Consider the following 20,154-nt stretch of genomic DNA (forward strand, 5'->3'; position numbering starts at 1 on the left):
AATGTGCATTTAAATTTAAATTGTAATATATTTAATAGCATGGAATTACAGTGTAATTAGTGTTAGCCTACTATCTTAGCCTTTTTCAGTGCATTAGGTGAGATAATCTGATAATATTAGCGATTCTCATTTATCAAAACACTAAAATTGGTACCGTTTTGGAGAGAAATTGGGTATTTTTTTAATCTCTCTATTTAACCCATCACATGGTGTGTGATGCTGAACTATCATATGAGTTTCTAAAGGTTTTTGAATTCTTTGCAGTTATAAACATTGATATTTTATGTTCAACAATAGCATGCTCAGGGGCATTTCGTCTAAATTTAAATGCATTTTTTTTAAAGGGGTCATATAATGCCATTTTTGTACAAGCTAATATGATTCTTTAGGGTCTAAATTAAAAGTTTGTAATATACTTTAATTAAAAATTCTCATTAGTATTGTAAGAAAACACTAATTTTACCTGGTCAAAAACAGCTCTGTTTTCAGCACGCCGTTTCAGTGCATGTGTCTTTAAATGATAATAAGCTTTGCTCACCCCGCCCCTCTGTTCTGTGGGTACACCGTATTAGACATTCTCTGACCGTATCTAACACAATAACCACGTGTTATTCGTTATAAACGTGGGATTATGAATTATATTGAGAACGTCGTACATAGAAAACATGCCGTAATGTACCCTGAGTGTAAACCTTAGACGCATTCATCGTGAAGCCTGCAGCAAGGTTTGCAAATTTCGCAAAGATTAATATAAATACTAATATAAAGGTTAATAAAACATTACACTCACATCTTCTGGAGGTTCAGCAGGAACACGTTGGTACCGATCCGTTTTTTTCTCGTTTGTGAAGCTGTCTGGTGTGAAATGATTCGCGCAAACATGAAAGCACAGATGATCGTGGGCGTCAATCCTTTGGGCATATAGCTTCAAAAACAAAACTCAGCCACTGCTTCTTCAACGGCTCGGATTTAGGAACATCCAAATGACTGCTGTGTTCCTTATTACATCTAAGAACAGAACACCACAATCGCTTAGACGCCATTCTACTCCAGCATATCAACAATGGCGGACTACTATGACGACGGCTGTCACAGCTTGCTCAGGGCGGGTCTTGTGTTGAAACACGGCTGTCAATCACAATAGCGGGAGGGGCGTACGATCTTATGACGTCACAATATCGAACGGCTTGATTTCAGAGATGGTCAAACATATAAGGAGATTAAAACAAAACCACTGGATGGATTTTTATCATGATAGGATGGTTGTGTACAGGCACTGCCAACAGACATTTCAGTGCAATCAACTTGTAAAAGTGCATGTACCATTATATGACCCCTTTAAACAATATGATTTAAATGGTGATGAATGTACTGATTTGATGCATTTTAAAAAGATGGATGATAGATATTCTTCAATCTTTCTGACAAAGAACTAAATATAATGTGAATTACAGTATGTACAATGTTTTTTTTTATTTATTAATTGTAGTGCACAGTGTTTATTATAAGGGGGTAGAATCCGCAGCTCAGTACTCACTACTCACTACTCATGAGTACTTTTAAATAAGCTACTTTTTTACTCTTACTCAAGTAGTTTTTTGGACAGGTACTTTTTACTCTACTCACACTACATTTTTTGGAATGTAATGGTACTTTTACTTGAGTGTGTTTTTTCAGTACTCTTTCCACCACTGCTAATCTGTGTGTGCATTCATTTTCCTTGAGAACCAAGCAAGTTGACTCATGAAACCATTTGTTTATTATATCGCAATCGCAATATTGACCTCTATTATCGCAATATGACATTTTCCCCAAATCGTGCAGCCCTAATCACATCTTAGAATTAACCACCCTGTGGCGTTTGCCGGACTTGGGTGCAGCACACTTACCTTAGGCCGGCGACACACTGGCTGCGTGGCGTGTCCGTTTTTATTTCGGCTCCCGTATTAACAGGTTAGAGTTTGCACACTGCCTGTGTGAGACGCGCGGAAAACACGTGCATGCTAGAAATAGAACCGACGCCTATTTTTCACGCGACACGCATGCGTGTTGGAAGCGTTTCCAGGCAAAATTAAAAAGGAAAAGATGTTTATATGTCATTTTGACAAGAATACATATTAATAAATTACATTTTGATGTTTGAAAGTCACTAGGTTTTAACATAAATGCAGATATAAATGTAACTAAAAAATATCTTCGATTTTCTAATATTGCACCTGTCAATACAGAACGAAATATTCAGTAGCCTATTTTGCCGTCAATACTGCCGACTTTGTCTTTGCTGCTATATATTTATGTTTAACATGAAGTATAGGCCTTCCACAACTCTCTCCCCATATGTCGAATATATCACCAATGAGGCTTATTATAAACGTTTCTAGTGTGCAAAGACATAGAAATGCCACTTTCACGCCACGCAGTCAGTGTGTCACCGAGGTAACGTTAAGCCTACAACCTCAGGCCAGCAGCGACAGTTGGGAGTCTCCGGTCTCCGAGGCCTTTGCGAGAGGTGCGAAGTACCAAAGAGGCATTTATTGAATATAAATGTTCATTTGTTTATTTGTTTAATAAAGAATACTGCTTTATAATTATTCATTTCCATTGTCATTTACAAGCTACATCTTGATCGCGTCTGCAGTCGGTTAACCGCGAGATTTGTTGCTTCTTCACCTCGGTAAGAAAAAATCCCATACCGTCACAGCCCTATTTGAGAGTTAATCAGGTGAATAATTCTCCTGCTGAAATCACTGCATGATTAAGAGCTGTGAGAATGCATTTGCAAATGAGGCACAAATCTCACTGCGGGCCAGAAACTTCTCATCCTCGCTGTTGTACGTCCTCCTGTGTTCTTCGATCGCGTTGCAGCAGTACAGGAAGGCCTGGACACATTCCTCTACATCTAGGATGTATTTGGCTCGCCGTTCACACGAGTAGCCGAGTGTATTCCCTTGCATGCCGTCAACGCAGCACTTCTTCAGTTCGCCAGAGTATTTACCACCTGAGAAAACAAGGGCAGAAGGAGAGAAACTGCATAAACTTATCTTCAGTAAAACATGTCCACCTTCAACATGCACGATTTTTGGGGGCATCTAATTGCGATTTTTTTCTGATAAAAATTGCAACTGTGATTTAAAATGCAAGCTTAAATAAATCCATGTTTGCTGTGCTTGTTTGTAGGGCTGCATTTGGCCAAAATGTTGATATGACTAAATAAAAATGACAAAAGAAACTAAATAAAAACTATTACTTGTGTAATATTTCACTGTAAAATACAACCAATGGTGTATTTTAAGAAAACATATTTAATAATAATAACAATAATAATAATAATAATAACAACAAATAATAATAATAATATTTTACATTGCAACTGTAAAATTGTAATACTGATATTTATGACTGTCTTAATTTCTTCATTTTCCAACGTTCAAACACTGGCGGAGCTGCTTGCGTGTAAAATAACACAGTGACACACTTCACTCTGAAACACGCACATTTATTTCATTAAATTGCAGCCTTATCATAACCTTGGTTTTATTTCAATGAATTGTTCAGCCCTAATAAAAAGATTCTTTACCCAAAGTAGTGGTGACCTGCAGAAGACTCTCGGCTCGCCGTTTTCTCTTAGATGGAGCAGGGCACTCGTTATCTACAAGAACATTAAATATTTCTTTAGAAATGTAGAGCACAAAAGAAAACAAAACACTTCAATTCCAACAAAAGGAATGAATCAATACTTGTTCTGGTGTTGGTTCCTCCTGCAGTGTGTGACTCAAACATCAGACCTGCATCAGTGAAAACCCCCATACTGTCCCTTCCACTTCCTGCTGTGCAGCCGGTGTCATGCTTCTCTATGACGTCCCAGATCTAAAGCAGGTAAGAGACTACGTAATTTTAAGTCTGAAACTACAAAGGTTATTGTATGAGGTTACTTACCTTAGTCTGAGTGAGTCTGTTCTTGTCATTAAGGACATAAACACCCTTATCTACAGCGACCAGCCCAACTTTAGCTCCAGGATCTCCAGTTATTTTCAGGCTGAGCTGATCTCCTGGGTTAAATTGCGCCTGGTCCTTTACCTCAACTTTGAGCTGGGATTAAAAACAGTAAAGAGATACTTAGAAATTTTGATGGGACTTGGAGTACTTCTCTTGATCATGGTTTATCAGTTGACCCACCGTTCCCATGCACGTGTCCTTCACGTCGACCCAGACTGAATCAGACACCACCTCAGATGAGCCCACATGGTAATAAGCCACAAAGCGGAAGGACGGCACCATGTCTTTGGTTACAGGTAGAGACAGAGTCACTAGAGATTGTCCACTCCTCTTAAATCTGTCTGTTTGAACAATCTGACCTTTACTTAAGATCTGTGGGAATAAAGATAAATACAGCCAGCATAAATTACATTAATAGATTATCATAGACATAATAATAAAATATACACATCATAAACATCAAAACAATAAACAATAAAAAATATAAAAATCATAAGACATCTGCCCAGCTAACAGACTTTTGTTATAAGAACGTTCTCCAAATATTCAGTGTTGGTTCTGGGAACGTGAAAAATGTCCAGTTTTCTTGACGTTAGATGAACGTGTTTTAAAAGGTATAATGTTCCTCAAACGTTCTTTCAACTTAAAGGGATAGTTCACTTTGAAATTAATTTTTGATATGTTTTAGCTTACCTCAAGGGCATCCAAGATGTAGGTGTCTTTGTTTCCGCAGTAGTTTCAATTTTGATATTTTTAGGTCAAACCGTTCTTGTCTGTCAGTCATATAATGCAGGTCGATGGTCACTGGCTCAAAACACAAGCACAGAGTCCAAATTAAAACAATTCCCCACGTCCAAATGAAACAATTCCTCATCATAAGTACACATTGATGGCCTAAGACACGAAACGAGCGGTTTGTGTGAGAAAACGAACAGTATTTATATCGTTGTTATCTCTTGAAAACAGCACACGTCCAAATGATCTGACGGCGCGGGCGGGTATAGATATAAACATAGATGTCGCCTTGGCTACGGTTTCGTTCCAATGAACTGCAGTAGCGAAGGCGACATCTATGTATATATCTATACCCGCCCGCGCCGTCAGATCATTTGGACGTGTGCTGTTTTCAAGAGATAACAACAATATAAATACTGTTCGTTTTCTCACACAAACCGCTCGTTTCGTGTCTTAGGCCATCAATGTGTACTTATGATGGGGAATTGTTTCATTTGGACGATGGGGAATTGTTTTAATTTGGACTCTGTGCTTGTGTTTTGAGCCAGTGACCATCGACCTGCATTATATGACTGACAGACAAGAACGGTTTGACCTAAAAATATCAAAATTGAAACTACTGCGGAAACAAAGACACCTACATCTTGGATGCCCTTGAGGTAAGCTAAAGCATATCAAAAATTAATTTCAAAGTGAACTATCCCTTTAATTTTGATTTAAAATTCAACATTATAGGAACGTTGATTTCTAACATTCCAAGAACATAAAAATGTCCAGTTTCCTTAATGGTACTAGAATGTTATTTAAAGGGTAGTGTGATGTTCCTGAAACATTCTTTCAATCATCTTTCGAAAGAGTTATAAGAACACAAACTACAACTTCTTCAGACACAGCTTTAGATGAACTGAAGATAAAAGACATTAACTCTCTCAAGATCTAATTAAACAACTGCACAAACAGCATTACCAGCTTCACTTATTACTAACCAGACTGACTTTATTTCTGTCACGTCTACAGAAGTTCTTATTGAGAATTAACAGAGGTTTAGATGTTGATGTCTTATTGAAAATGTTTCATTTGAGGTCACCATCATGGAGATCAGTGTTTGCTTTAGTTGGGCTCTTGACCCTTGATTTTCTTTAAGTTTGTACTTTATCAGCAATTGCAGGTGTTTTATCTTCAGTTCATCTAAGGCTGTGTCTGAATAAAGTTGTAGTTTGTGTTCTTATTACTCTTTCGAAAGATGATTGAAAGAATGTTTCAGGAACATCACACTAGGGCTGCACGATTAATCGGGAAAAATAATAATCAAAATCTCGATTCAAACATAAATGTGATCTCAATTCTTAATGATGGCGATTCACCTCCGTGTATTTTCCTTCATTCAGATCATGCTGCATTCACGCGTTATTGGTCACACTCACAAAATAACAAAATAGGGTTGTGATGCCACGCCCCCTACCTTGTCAGACCAGCCCAGTCTTACGGCAGTTCGTGAAAGGTCACGTATATCTATTGATTCGTGTACACTAGTGGTTGGGAACGGAATCTATGGCTCGCGAGCCATACCTGGCTCTTTGGCAAAAATCATGTGGCTCGCAAGGTCTCTCACCCTTTACCAACAAACGATAAAAAAATTAAGACACATCAATAGAGATCGGCTCTCTGCAGAAAAAGCAGCCAATTACTATTCCCTTGTTGTACAGCCTACCGAAGTTAATGAGAAGTGTATGATAATAATAATATTCAAGTTGTACCGGCAAAAGTGCGTGTTCAGTGCAGTTCGCGAGTGTCACGAGTCACCACAGCAATCAACTACTAACCGCTTACGTTTCTGTGGTAAGTTGTAACCCAAGTTACAGCTCCTGCACTGGGATTCAAGCAGCTGCAGCTTGTTTAAGGTAATGGCGAAAACCATTTTAGAACAGCAGCGAAAATGTAAAAGTAGGTTGTATAAACTTTAATATATCCTTTTATTGAAACGGGTGCTGTGCTTTGCTGTGCTTTTACTTTCACTTTTGCCGCAGAGACCCTTTTATGTCCTATAAATGTGTCGTATTTTTGATAATCTGCGCAGATTTCAGTTGATGATTCTGTTTAAAGTTATTAATAACAAATCATGAATGAAAGAGAAAGAAAAGAGCAGAATGTGCTTTATATTGAAAATAAATATTAAAGGGCACCTATTATGACTCTTTTCACAAGATGTAAAATAAGTCTCTGATGTCCCCAGAGTATGTATGTGAAGTTTTAGCTCAAAATACCCAACAGATCATTTTTTACAGCATGTTTAAATTGTCATTTTTTGGGGCTCAGAAAAATGCGCTGTTTTAGTGTGTGCCCTTTAAATGCAAATTAACTGCTACTGCCAGCACAGGGGGCGGAGCCTCACGAGCTCGCACTAAGAGCCAGGACAATCTCATCCGATAATATCAGAACAGAAACTATCAGTAGTTGTGTTCATTTCGACTCGGAGTCGGACAATAATGCCCACAGAGCCAGAGAATATGTGCTGTATGGAGTTAGAACAGGTATAGTTTAGTTTAATTATGGTTATAATTTACTTGTCATCTGCTCTTATTCACTATTAATACAAGCCTGCTGTAGCAAACCCCGTCCGAATGATGACTAAAATATACTGATGAGTTCAGTGAAGTTTATTGTACATCACACAAAAGATGAGCGTTAGTTTTACTCCAGAGAATTATGGAGCTTATAATAGGACAAAATGATTTGAATTTTAATTATGTAAATTTGAATTATTTGCAAGTGTAATCTAACAAAATAGAATTTTAGGTGGTAGTTTAAAGCAGCACTCAGTAGCTTCGGGATTTCTTCGCTGTATTCTCGCTTTTTGCTCGCAGGTTTCTCTCTAGAGCTCCCCCCACAGCTTCGGAATAGATATTTGACAACACTGTTGTAAAAACTCTTTGGTGATTCTCAGACACCAGAGGCTAGTAGATCAACGACATCAAAGCAGATGGGACATTCTTTAAAACGTCTTCTTCCTTCGGGTTCGGACAGCGTGAGGGAGCGCAATAATGACAGTATTTGAGCAGATTTCTTTTGGCCATAAAGCAATTGTTTACATCGCGAGACCTGATATCACGCGATACTTCCTGCCGCGGCTGCCGGCGGCCCGCCGTCTCAAAGTTGCAAGTGCGAATTTTCCGCTCACGGGCACCAGGGGGGTGCGAAACGACCACCATTCAACCCGAAATAAGTAATATAACCATTCCAATGACTCCGAAGCTGTTCAGTTAAGGTAAAAAAGTTACTTAGTTCACCTTTAAATAGTTCTGAATTTGATTTTTTTTAAACAAATATTGAACATTTGAAATTGAACAAATTGAAATGTTTTTATGGCTGAATTTTATAGACATGTATTTTCAAACAGCTAGTTTTTTTGTTCTGAATTCTTATACTGCAAATATTCAGTTAAAAAAAATACAGATTCAAGTTTTCAAGATGAAGAAATTCAGAATTTCAAATTCAGTTTTCTAAAATTCAATCTCAAAAATTCAAACTCAAAAATTCAGATCTTACAGAAAGTAGGTCACAGGTCATCCACAGGGAAGAGTAAAGGATCTCAGATAAGTCGAACAGAGCATTTTGGCTGCACTGCAGTAGTTCTCTTACGAGAGGTTCTCTCGTATTGCGTAAGTTGCTTACGCTACGGGTAAAGTTGTCTTTTCTCGAGATCTGAAGCCAAAAAATTATCCTTAATTTTGTATTTATTGTCAATGCAGTGCGGCAGCCAGCAGACCATAGCAGGCTGTATAAGCGTGCTCATTGGCTGTCCTGCGGCAATTGCAGCAGCCTATCAGTGAGCCCGCCGTTGAATTCAGCGACCAGCAAGCTTAGGAAGCGTCTGAGGAACCCGGCCGCCTTCGCTGCCTTCAGCCATCCGTGCCTGCTACGCTATCCGGTGACATATCCTTTTCTGCTGTGTGTGTTCGCCGTTGCGACACACACTTTCTCTAAAAGAGCACGAGGCGTTTTTATCAAAATGCCTCGCCTTTCCTGCAGCTCGTGCCGAGCCCCGCTCAGCAACGGAGACCGCCACCTCATCTGCGCTCTCTGCCTGGGCCGCGAGCACGCCGCGACCGCACTCTCTACGGGCAGCTGCCCTGAGTGCGAAGAGCTTTCAATGTCGACCCTGCGGGCTCGACTTGAAGCTTTCAACGATGCTGTCACTCCGCCTGTGCCTGCTGGGCCGCGCAGAAAGAAGCGCCGCTCCCAGAGACCACTGGAGACCGATGTGGCGCCTAGAAGCTCGCCGGAACCTTTCCCTCGAGCTTCTCTCTCTCCCTCTCCGCCCCCCCTCCCGGCCACGCAGCTGCCGGCACTCGCCCGCGCCGCCGCCACCATCAAGGGATGAAGCGGATGAGCTGGATGAGGACGAGCACGCTGACAGCTGCTCCATCCTGGCCTCTGACAGCGAGGAATTGTCCACTGCCTCCTCGTCAGTCCAGGAATCCGGCCGCACTCGAGCCGGCGAGGATGCGGAACTTCTGCGCCTCCTCACTAAGGCCGTTGACCAGCTTGGCCTCGAGTGGTCACCGCCGAAAGAGCCAGCGCCGAACAGACTCGACGGCTGCTTCCTACATCGCCGCCGCCGAACACCCGCATCCAGGACTGCACCCTTCCTGCCAGAGCTCCACAACAAACTTTCTAAATCGTGTAATGCACCATTCTCCGCGAGAGTCTCTTCCCATGCCTCCTCGGCGCTCTCACAGGTTGACGGCGCCGCCGAGAAGGGGTATAATGCCATTCCCCCCGTGGAAGAGGCGGTTGCAGCGCACCTTTGCCCGCCCTCTGGATGGCGTTCAAAGGCCGCCCTCCCGTCTCCTTCCTTCAAGAGCTGTTGGACAAGGGCAGGTCCCCCTCCATGCTCAAAGTGTACGTTGCGGCTATTGCAGCGTTCGCGGAGACGACGCGCAGCCGTGCAATAGGAAGGAACGAGCTTATCACCCACTTCCTTAGAGGAGCCAGGAGGATGAACCCCCCGCGGCCCCCCTCGGTTCCTATTTGGGATCTTTCTCTGGTCCTAGAGGCCCTGAAAGCGTTTCCCTTTGAACCGTTAGAATCTGTGGATATGAAATACCTTTCGCTCAAAACCGTTTTTCTGACAGCTCTGTCATCAGTAAAACGCGTGGGGGATCTACACGCTATGTCTGTTAGCCCCGCATGTCTCGAGTTAGGACCAAATGACTCCAAAGTCATCCTCAAACCGAGACACGGTTACGTCCCCAAAGCGATTGGCACTCCCTTTAGGGCGCAGATCATCTCCCTGTCGGCTCTGCCAGCATCCGATAGCGAGGACAGTGATAACCTCTTATGCCCCGTCAGGGCGCTAAGAGTTTACATCACACGCTCTGCCGCCTTTAGGCGTTCTGAGCACAGGGATGCAAACAGCGCGCTTTTCGGCGCCTCTCGCTTTTTTCACGTCAGTTTGGGTGACAAATTCATCTGAAGCCTATGTCATACCTTAATGTGAGGGACAGAAGTCTATTTACATCATTAAAGTTTACGAAAACTGGTTTTCCCTCCTCTGCGGCTGTCAATCATTCTCCATTCAGTATTCAAACAGCGCGCGCGCCTCTTCCGGTTACAGCAGCATACATGCACGGTAAAACTCTCTCCAATATGATATTCACATTATAATGCTTGATCTGTAGAGAAAAGGCTGTGGATTTGCATAAAATGACTTTATTTTGTTGGAGTTTGTTGCTGTTTTTAAACGACTCGCTACCGTGTGCCTGTTAGATCACACATCACAAGGACTAAATCGGCATCAAAAGCACAATAACTGGAATTTAAAACGGTGAAGAAACAAATGATCAATAAACTGTTGGACAGATAGACACTAGGATTTGTGCGCTCGACATTTCTTCACTTTGTGCCGTGAACTTTTAAATGCGCACCTGTGCAGCGCAGCGCTGCACACTGTGACTCCATGTTGCTTTGAGCACATCATTCTGCACCCGCGATGCGCATACGCGCTTTGTGCGCGCTGTTTTGAAACGTTTCATATTTTCATGGTTTTGCGCACTGAAAGATTATTAAAAGCCTATATTTTTGTATACCTAGCCTGCACAATACATTTAAAATAAGCATAATTTAATTGTATGTTATTTCTGTGTAGTGTAGTGTAGGCTATATAAATATACACACTTCTGAATTCTTGACTTTCATATATAAATATAAAATTGTGAAATGTATGATTGCCTGATTGAATTTTATAAGAGTACTAATAGTAATTTGTTTTTATTAACATGTTTAGATTTGATCAAATTACTGTACAGATTTTTTCAAGAATTACTTTTTGCTGCTGATTTATACACTCACTAAGTTTAATAAAAATACATAATAATACATTTATGTAATATTTAAAGGTGTTAACTGTAATCTTACACTGCAAAATTATCACTTACAAAGGATTAAATTCATCACAATTATGTAAGTATCTGGATATTTGCCGCGGGGCGAGGGCTTCGATAACCTCTCTCTTTTTTGACCATACATGTGTTTGCATCCCTGTGAGCAGCTCTTTGTTTCGTTTGGTGGGCGCACCAGGGGTCTCGCCGCCTCGAAACAGAGCCTGTCCAGATGGATAGTGGACGCTATTGCAGCAGCTTATGCGTCCAAACACCTGCAGTGCCCTTTGGGCATTAGAGCCCATTCCACTAGAGGCATGGCCTCATCGTGGGCTTGGTCCAGCGGGATTTCTATTCACGACATTTGTATGGCGGCAGGCTGGGCCTCCCCCTCTACATTCGTGAGATTTTATAACCTGAAAGTTCCCGCCTTGCAGGCTAAACTGTTATCAGTTTAAGTGATATGTATATCTGCCCAGTCGTTCATGTGCAGACTACTTTCGTGTACTACTAGCTTTTCTGGTGAGCTGCACTAAGGGATGAGATTCTCTATATACAGACCGGCGGAGCCGCTCTGTATTTTTCCCCATCATGCGCTTGTGCACTGGTGCTGGCCCGCGTTGCTGGCCGCCTATTCTCCACTCAGCTAAGCTAGGGGTTATACTCTCTATACATAGACCGGCGAAGCCGCTCTATATTCTCCCTATCATGTGCTTATGTACTGTGCTGGCCTGCGCCGCTGGCCGCATTCTCCGTGTTTATACATAGACCGGCAGAGCCGCTCTGTATTCCTATGAAGTGCTTATGACATGTGCTGGCCCGCGTTGCTGGCCGCCTGTTCCCGCATGTTGTGTTCCCCGGGCTCCCCTGGGACTCATGCAGTGGATGCTCGGCGCGCACGGCGTTGACAAGGGGTTCCCGTAGCGTAAGCAACTTACGCAATACGAGAGAACCTCTTGTAAGAGAACGTACTTGGTTACCTAACGTAACCTCGGTTCTCTCTAGAAGAGGGGACGAGTATTGCATAACCTGCCGTGTCGCTCCACAAGCTTATTCGCTTCAGTCTATGAAAACCAGAATTTCATCCTGTGAGCCCCTCTTTTATACACGCTAGCCACACCCATTCTGGCGGGCTGAGGCGCGTGGAGGGCATGACGTCACGCAGGGCTCACTGGTAGGCTGCTGCAGTTGCCGCAGGACAGCCAATGAGCACGCTTATACAGCCTGCTATGGTCTGCTGGCTGCCGCACTGCGTTGACAATAAATACAAAATTAAGGATAATTTTTTGGCTTCAGATCTTGAGAAAAGACAACTTTACCCGTAGCGAAGCAACTTACGCAATACTCGTTCCCTCTTCTAGAGAGAACCGAGGTTACATTAGGTAACCGAGTACGTTTTCTGCTGCAAACGCGGTGGTTCAAGAGAATCCGTGTATCTTTCGTTCAGTCGTTTTTTTTAATTTAATATTAAGAGTAGAAAAATTAGAAAACAGCTTGAGTATTCTAATACTCGCTGATGCGGTGACGTGTTCATGTAACAAGAGACGCTGCCAATAACGCACATAACAGCTGTCACAAAGAACCAGCAAAAGTAATGATTATGAATGTGTCAAATATATCAATGAGACATTTTAATAGAATAACTAATGGAGTAATATATGGTTAAATTCGCTGATAATCGGGTGACCAGATCGCAATCCAGAATTTAAAGCCGACAAAGCTATGGGTTCACGCACAACTCTCTCATTCGTCGTGACGTTACATCTCGTTTTGGTCAACGAAAATGAAGAGACATTTTAGCATAGTTTTTATTTTTTAAACCACATTTAGTCTCGTTTTTATTCGTCAACGATATTGCATTATACATGTATTTTAGTCATCGTCACATGACCATGCATTTACGTCTAGTCTCGTCTCGTTTTCGTCAGGTGATAACGGTTCGTTGACGACAATATTTCGTCATAATTTTCGTTGACGAAAGCAACACTACCTGGAGGGCCACTGTCCTGCAGAGTTTAGCTCCAACCCCAATTAAACACACCTGAACCAGATAATCAGACCTTGATTATCTGGTTCAGGTGTGTTTAATTGGGGTTGGAGCTAAACTCTGCAGGACAGTGGCCCTCCAGGACTGAGTTTGGACACCCCTGATCTATGGCATTACTTAGACACACACAGACATCAAGAAACAGTGTATGAATCTCAACAATGGTGACAATCGAACAAATATCCAGATAATCAGATCAACTCCAGGTGCATAATTTATTAAAGCTGCAATGCATGCTAGGAGATTTTGGTGAGTTTTGATTGGTGGTACCCAGCATGCACTGCGGCATGAAGCATTTCATTGATTGTCACCATTGTTGAGAGTCATACACTGATTCTTGATGGCTAAGTAATAATGTAGAGGAAAATGTTTAATGCACTAAATGTTTTTAAAATCCATTATAGTCTTCGATAAACAAAGTTGCTCTAATGCTGTAAAAATAAATAGATTCTATTGTAATACATCATAAAAACCATAAATTCTATATAATCAAAACATTTGACACTGAACACGATTAGGGAATCAGGCTTTTACATGATGGTATTGTCGTCATCATCTATAAACAGCCAACATCCCCTGACCTTATTTTCTCATGACTATTTTGCCTATTACAAGTATAGCAGCCAAAGAACTTTTATATTAAAGAGTGAAGGGTCAAGAGCACAACTAAAGCAAACGCTAACCACCATCATGGTGACTTTAAAATACAAAATTTTAATGATTTCATAAAAATGGAAATTATATAAAGTAAATCTGGTTAGTTTTAAGTGAAGCTGGTAATAAGTGTACGGCCATGCGTTTCACCTTTTTGTTTGGCAAAATGACATCAGCAGAGGTCAAACTCTTGACGTCAAATTGACATCAACACTTTGACGTCAATATGACTTTCATTTTTGACCTATTTCTTGACCTAATTTTGACATCAAGGTGCCCGCTGGGTTTAAAAGCGCGATAAGTCGCGAAAGAGAACTGAATTCTACTGACAGGACGCTGTGTGCGCACTATGAGCGCAACACGGACAAGCATAGTAGTCTTTGTCTTCGGTTGCGCGCCTAAACGGCCAAATAAACACAGAAATATTTCAAAATGCCAAGTCGAGTATTCCCGTAAACACAGCAGATGTAAGTATTATGTACATCAAACCCCCGCAAGGTAACACCACTAATCTCTACAATTACCTCAAACATCACGACAAAATACAGTACGAGTTAGCTATGAAAGACAAGGGAGCCACACCTCAAAATACCACTAGGTTAGTGTTCTTGGCCGAGAACCTTTAAGGTTCTGTGCCAATTGGAGCAAAAAGCACAGTTTCTTTATTATTGTATATGTTAATGTTCTCTTATGTTCAACAACCTAAAGCTTTAAAATTATTCACTTTAAGGGGTCTAAAATAAAGAAAAGAGACAATTTTTTGTTACTCCTGCACTTTCTTATACTGAATGTCCTGTGTTTTTTTTTTTGTTTTTTTTTTGTTTTTTGTACTTGAGTGCAATAAATTTTGGTTAAAAAAAATGAGAATCGTGTAAGAGAATCGTGATCTCAATTCCCATGGAGAAAAATCGTGATTCACATTTTAGCAAGAATCGTGCAGCCCTACATCACACTAACCTTAAAATAACATTCTAGTAACATTAAGGAAACTAGACATGTTTATGTTCTTGGAATGTTAGAAATCAACGTTCCTATAATGTTGAAATGTAAATCAAAATTAAGTTGAAAGAACGTTTGAGGAACATTATACCTTTTAAAACACGTTCCTCTAACGTCAAGAAACCTGGACATTTTTCACGTTCCCAGAACCAACACTGAATATTTGGAGAACGTTCTTATAACAAAAGTCTCTTAGCTGGGTGATGTGATAATTTATTTGAAAAATCAGTGGCATTTGCCAGGCACAAAGACAATTAGTGGCCACATGAAATGTGCTATATGACTAAGCTAAATTTACTTTAAAGTTAACTTTTAAGTTCAGTTCCATCTTGTTAGTGTATTTAACTTAATTTATAAATGAATAAAACTGTGATAAACGGTTTTAACCTGTGTTATTCAACTAAATATTTAGCCTATTCCACAAAAAGTTGTAAATTATATGAAATAGTGTCACTGCTAAGTCGCTTACACTCCAGCATGGATGTAGGTTTTTTTATTTATTTTTTGCAAAGCATGCACATGTATGAATATAATTTGCATAATAACTCATCTGTAAATGGATGTAAAATATTTAACTGATATCAAACATCTAAGACATACAAAGTAGTGTCTGAGCACCAATTGCATCATGTAATCCTCACCATATAGGTGAAATCCTGGTTTGTCACTCCAGGGCTGTTTCCCAGATTCAAATTGACTTTAATTTGATGACCGATCTGAAGCTCTGCAGCATCAATGCCGATGTGCAGGTAGTTGTTGGAGCCGCCTTTGGGAATGTAGGGCAGAGCAGTCATCTTTCTTACTGCCTGCTGGTCATCGTTTATTTGTGGATCTTTGGTCTTTGCCTGGAAATAAACAATTATTTTACAGGTTTGCAAAAGTTCAAAAGTCAATGCGATTTTTCACTCAAGCTCAGATCTTACAGTGATCGGCAGTGTGGAAGATCCTCCCTGAGTATTAATGGTAATCTTCGCAATGCCATTTTCTCTAGTTCTGCCTCTGACCGGTCCAGGATTGACTTCCACTTCCACATTTTGAGCAGGCGTCTGGTCAGGATTTGTTACATAAACCTTAATAAGAAATAATAAGAAACATTAAACAATACACAGCAAAAACTCCAGTGTTAAATGAACTCTCCTGGGAGTTTATATGGCTCCAGACTCAAGAGTGTTAAAGTTAATGAGATAATTAAGTGATTCATTGAGTGATGATTGACCATTATGGAAGACACCTGATGTTAACAAGCAGAATCACCAAAGGAGAATTTTCATTTATTTTTTAAGACACCGTTATGGTTATCAGTGTTTGTTTTAGTTGGGCTCTTGACCTTGAGTTATAACTCTCAGATGAACAAAGAGAAAAGTTGATCAGGTGGTGTTGGTTATGTTTTGACATAATCATCATTTGACCTGAATCACAAATTTAATTTAGAGAGTTATGTCTACCCTGTTGATTACAGCAGCCTGTGATTCTACAGCAAATGATTTTCATCATTTTCAATATAATCCAAAATATTTCTTAAAAGTTGTTCTGATCAGAAGACTTTTACTTTATTTAGACACACTGATATCAATAATCAGCCTGTGAATCTCAACAATGGTGACAATAATAAAGCATGTTGCAGTGCATTCTGGGTGCTACCAATTAAAATTCATTCATGACTCCCATCGTGCATTGTGGTATGAATAAATTATGATCTGAATTGTCTTAGTAATTTCCTTTCCCTAATTGAATATTCTGTTTGTCACCATTGTTGAGATTCATACACTGATTCTTGATATCTGTGTGCCTAAAAGAAAGATTTTGTTTTATCAGAACAACTTGTAAGAAATCCAATAGATTATTTAGAAAATTCTGGATCTTATGCTGTAGAATCACTGTGATGCTGTAATCAACAATATACATTTAAATCAGAGATTAGACTCTAAATGAGTTCAGTGATTCAGGTCAAATTATGATTAGGCATAAAAAAAAAAAAAGTTTGGTTCCGGTTGGTTGTCAGTTGAGGTCATGGGTCGGTAGGGAATTTTTTTTTTTTTTTCAGTGGCAGCAAGGGATAGGTAGGAATAGGGGTGTGCCGGTTTCAGAATTAGTGATGGCGGTTATGACGTGAGTCAAATGTGACGGTTGCGTTGCGACGTTCGTCTGTTATAGGACAACTTAGTTTGAATAAACGAGCAGACACTGATTAGCTACTTAATCGCCTAAATGAAACATTTTTTTTATATTTGTGTAGTGTTCAGTGTTGTTATCGATAGAGATACGCGGATGGAGTAAAATTTCATCCGCAACCGCATCACAAAACTCATCAAAACTCACACACAAAACCAACGTTTTTTTACCAAATTTCAAACCCGCACCCGCCATCCTCTGATTGTTTTGCGGTCTATGGACGACGCAATGCTCTGCTGATGCGAGCCGCAAGAAAGCCCTTGTCTATTCTAGAAAGGATGCAGCAAAGATATTTAATGCTAATGTATGAGGCATAGGCCTACGCTGAGTTTCATTCATTTACGATGAGATGCGCTCTAGTTCGCAATGCAAGTGAACGCGGTGCACCGGCGCCTCCATGTCACGGTTATTATATTGTCTGCTATATTTGCTTTTTATTTTTACATACATGCAATTGGTTGATGAAACATTTATTAAAATTAAGATACAATTTGTACAAAACGAAATTCGCTTTAAAGAAAGGCTTTTAACAATGCAATGCAAGTGAACGCGGCGCGCCGGCGCCTCCATGTCATGGTTATTATATTGTCTGCTATATTTGCTTTTTATTTTTACATACATGCAATTGGTTGATGAAACATTTATTAAAATTAAGATACAATTTGTACAAAACGAAATTCGCTTTAAAGAAAGGCTTTTAACAATGCAATGCAAGTGAACGCGGCGCGCCGGCGCCTCCATGTCATGGTTATTATATTGTCTGCTATATTTGCTTTTTATTTATTACATACATGCAATTGATTGATGAAACATTTATTAAAATTAAGATACAATTTGTACAAAACGAAATTCGCTTTAAAGAAAGGCTTTTAACAATGCAATGCAAGTGAACGCGGCGCATCGGCGCCTCAATGTCACGGTTATTATATTGTCTGCTATATTTGCTTTTTGTTTATTAAATACATGCCATTGGTTGATGAAACATTTATTAAAATTGAGATACAATTTGTACAAAACGGAATTCGCTTTAAAGAAAGGTTTTCTACAAAGCAAAACTTAATGAAGTGGTAAAAATCATGTCTGACGATTTACAAAACAAAACTTCATTAAGTGGAAAAAACCATGTCTCCCGATATATTGCGCATCTTATGATCCTATCTTTTATTAAAAAATGTTTTAGCTAAAATGTAATACACATCATATAGGCCAGTGGTTCCCAATTCCAGTCCTCGTGACCCACTGCTCTGCACATTTTGTATGTCTCCCTTATTTAACACACCTGAACCAGATCATCAGCTCATTAGGAGAGACTCCATGAACTGAACTGAGTGTGTCAGATAAGAGAGACCTACAAAATGTGCAGAGCAGTGGGTCACGAGGACTGGAATTGGGAACCACTGATATAGGCTATATACACACTGTATATGTTTCTTTTATCAAACATGTTTGGGGCCAGTCAAGGGGTAATTAAACTGCACGATCAGTTATCGGTAATGATACGTTGTTTATTATTGCAAATGTTTATTGCTAATGTTTATTATTGCAAATGTTTTTCATTTGTTTAATAAATCTCATAATGATGGTACATCACTATATCATAGTCATAGCTTTTATTTCTATCTCAAATGATTGGTGGTCGCAAAAAGTTAAAAGATGACTGTGAAAAATAGTAGTATTTAGTTAAATGCATTTATGGTGAGATTACTACATTTTATTTTATTAAATGCATGCGCTGTCACTTTAATTCAGCGCGTGCAGCACAGCAAAAATAGACCCGGAGTGGAAACGATCGCTGCACTGCTGTATACGCATTGCAGCTGGAACGGATTGCCGGACCGCATCTGCGTGGAGTGTGAAAGCTCGAACCTGTTAACATGGATAAGGAAAAAAATACGCACCGCATACGCACTGCAAACGGAGTATGTGTGAAACGGGCGTCACACTCCACGCAGATGCGGAAAGTGTCGCCTTTTTAAGTGACGACAACGATGTGTGGACGACCTTGTAGCTGCCTCGTTTGTTAGCATTGCTGGAGGACAACAGGCATCTTGCATCGCAAGAGTGCTGTACAAAAACTTAAATTGTAGTTCGCCTCAAAGTTTTTCATTTGTGTATTTATTTAATTTGTATTATTTCTTCCCCAAGCTCATAAAATAAATGTGGGTCGCGCATAAATTGACAGGGTCGGTCGGAAACCGGAACCAAACAAATGTTTTTTTTAGGCCTTATGTTTAAACATAACCAACACCACCTGATCAACTTTTCTTTTTAAGAGAGTTACAACTCAGATACAACAACCAAACAAAATCTAAAGTTAATGATTTAAGGGCCAAGAGCCCAACTAAAGCAAACACTGATCACCATAACGGTGTCCTAAAAAATGAGATTTTCTCCTTTGGTGATTCTGCTTGTTAACATCAGGTGTCTTCAATAATGATCAATCATCACTCAATGAATCACTTAATTAGCTCATTAACTTTAACAGTCTTGAGTGTTAATTTAACACTCATATTTTAACAATTTAACACTCATATTTTAACACTTTAAGACTCTTGAGTCTGGAGCCATATAAACTCCCAGGAGAGTTCATTTAACACTGGAGTTTTTGCTGTGTAGCTTCATGTATCTTAGGTCAGCGGAGAGGAGTATGATCCTGTTCTTAAATTTTTAGTCCGTTTTTTTTATAGCTTTATACCGAGACATCAAAGGACATCCCAGGTTTGAAGAATTGTGGTGTTCTTTTGAAGTGGATGGTGTACGGTGACGTCACAATCTGAATGCCTCTCCTGTGAGCTTCCACCATTTCACTGCCTAAAACACACACACACAGAGTCAACAGTCATTTTTCCAGGTGTCAACAATGCCAAAGTCCACCTGTGCTGCTAGGGTATAAAGACCTTCCAGTAACTCTCAAACAAAAATCCAAAGGTTGCCACCTCTAGTTAAAGTTTCTTACCAGTTTCTGTTAAAACACTGGCTGAAATGTAGAGTGACTTCCCAACTAGCTGTTGGAGGTCTGGGAAGGTTTCCTTGATCATTTGTCCATTCAGCTCTGCCTTTCCTTCTCCATCAGGTAGCTACAGAGTGACAAATAGTGACATAAAAAAAAAAAAAAGTTTTTATACAAATATATTTTTCAGTATTACTGTAAGACAGTGGTCACAAACCCTA

At 40.0% G+C, this 20,154-nt stretch overlaps 1 protein-coding gene across 1 annotated transcript in view; it reads right to left on the reverse strand.

Annotated features, from left to right (window-relative positions):
• The window catches only part of c3a.5 (complement C3a, tandem duplicate 5), a 50,092-nt gene that overhangs the window by 27,301 nt on the left and 2,637 nt on the right, over positions 1-20,154 (reverse strand). The window contains exons 9-17 of the mRNA XM_084401604.1: positions 19,940-20,060; positions 19,679-19,794; positions 15,735-15,881; positions 15,453-15,656; positions 4,177-4,368; positions 3,937-4,089; positions 3,738-3,867; positions 3,578-3,649; positions 2,801-2,998 (exon numbers count right to left, since the gene is read on the reverse strand). Of these exons, the coding sequence (XP_084257730.1) occupies positions 2,801-2,998; positions 3,578-3,649; positions 3,738-3,867; positions 3,937-4,089; positions 4,177-4,368; positions 15,453-15,656; positions 15,735-15,881; positions 19,679-19,794; positions 19,940-20,060 (1,333 nt within the window). The remainder of the gene's footprint in view (positions 1-2,800; positions 2,999-3,577; positions 3,650-3,737; positions 3,868-3,936; positions 4,090-4,176; positions 4,369-15,452; positions 15,657-15,734; positions 15,882-19,678; positions 19,795-19,939; positions 20,061-20,154) is intronic.

This window comes from Rutilus rutilus (genome assembly GCF_951802725.1).
Source record: "Rutilus rutilus genome assembly, chromosome: 2".
NCBI classification, from domain to species: Eukaryota; Metazoa; Chordata; class Actinopteri; order Cypriniformes; family Leuciscidae; genus Rutilus; species Rutilus rutilus.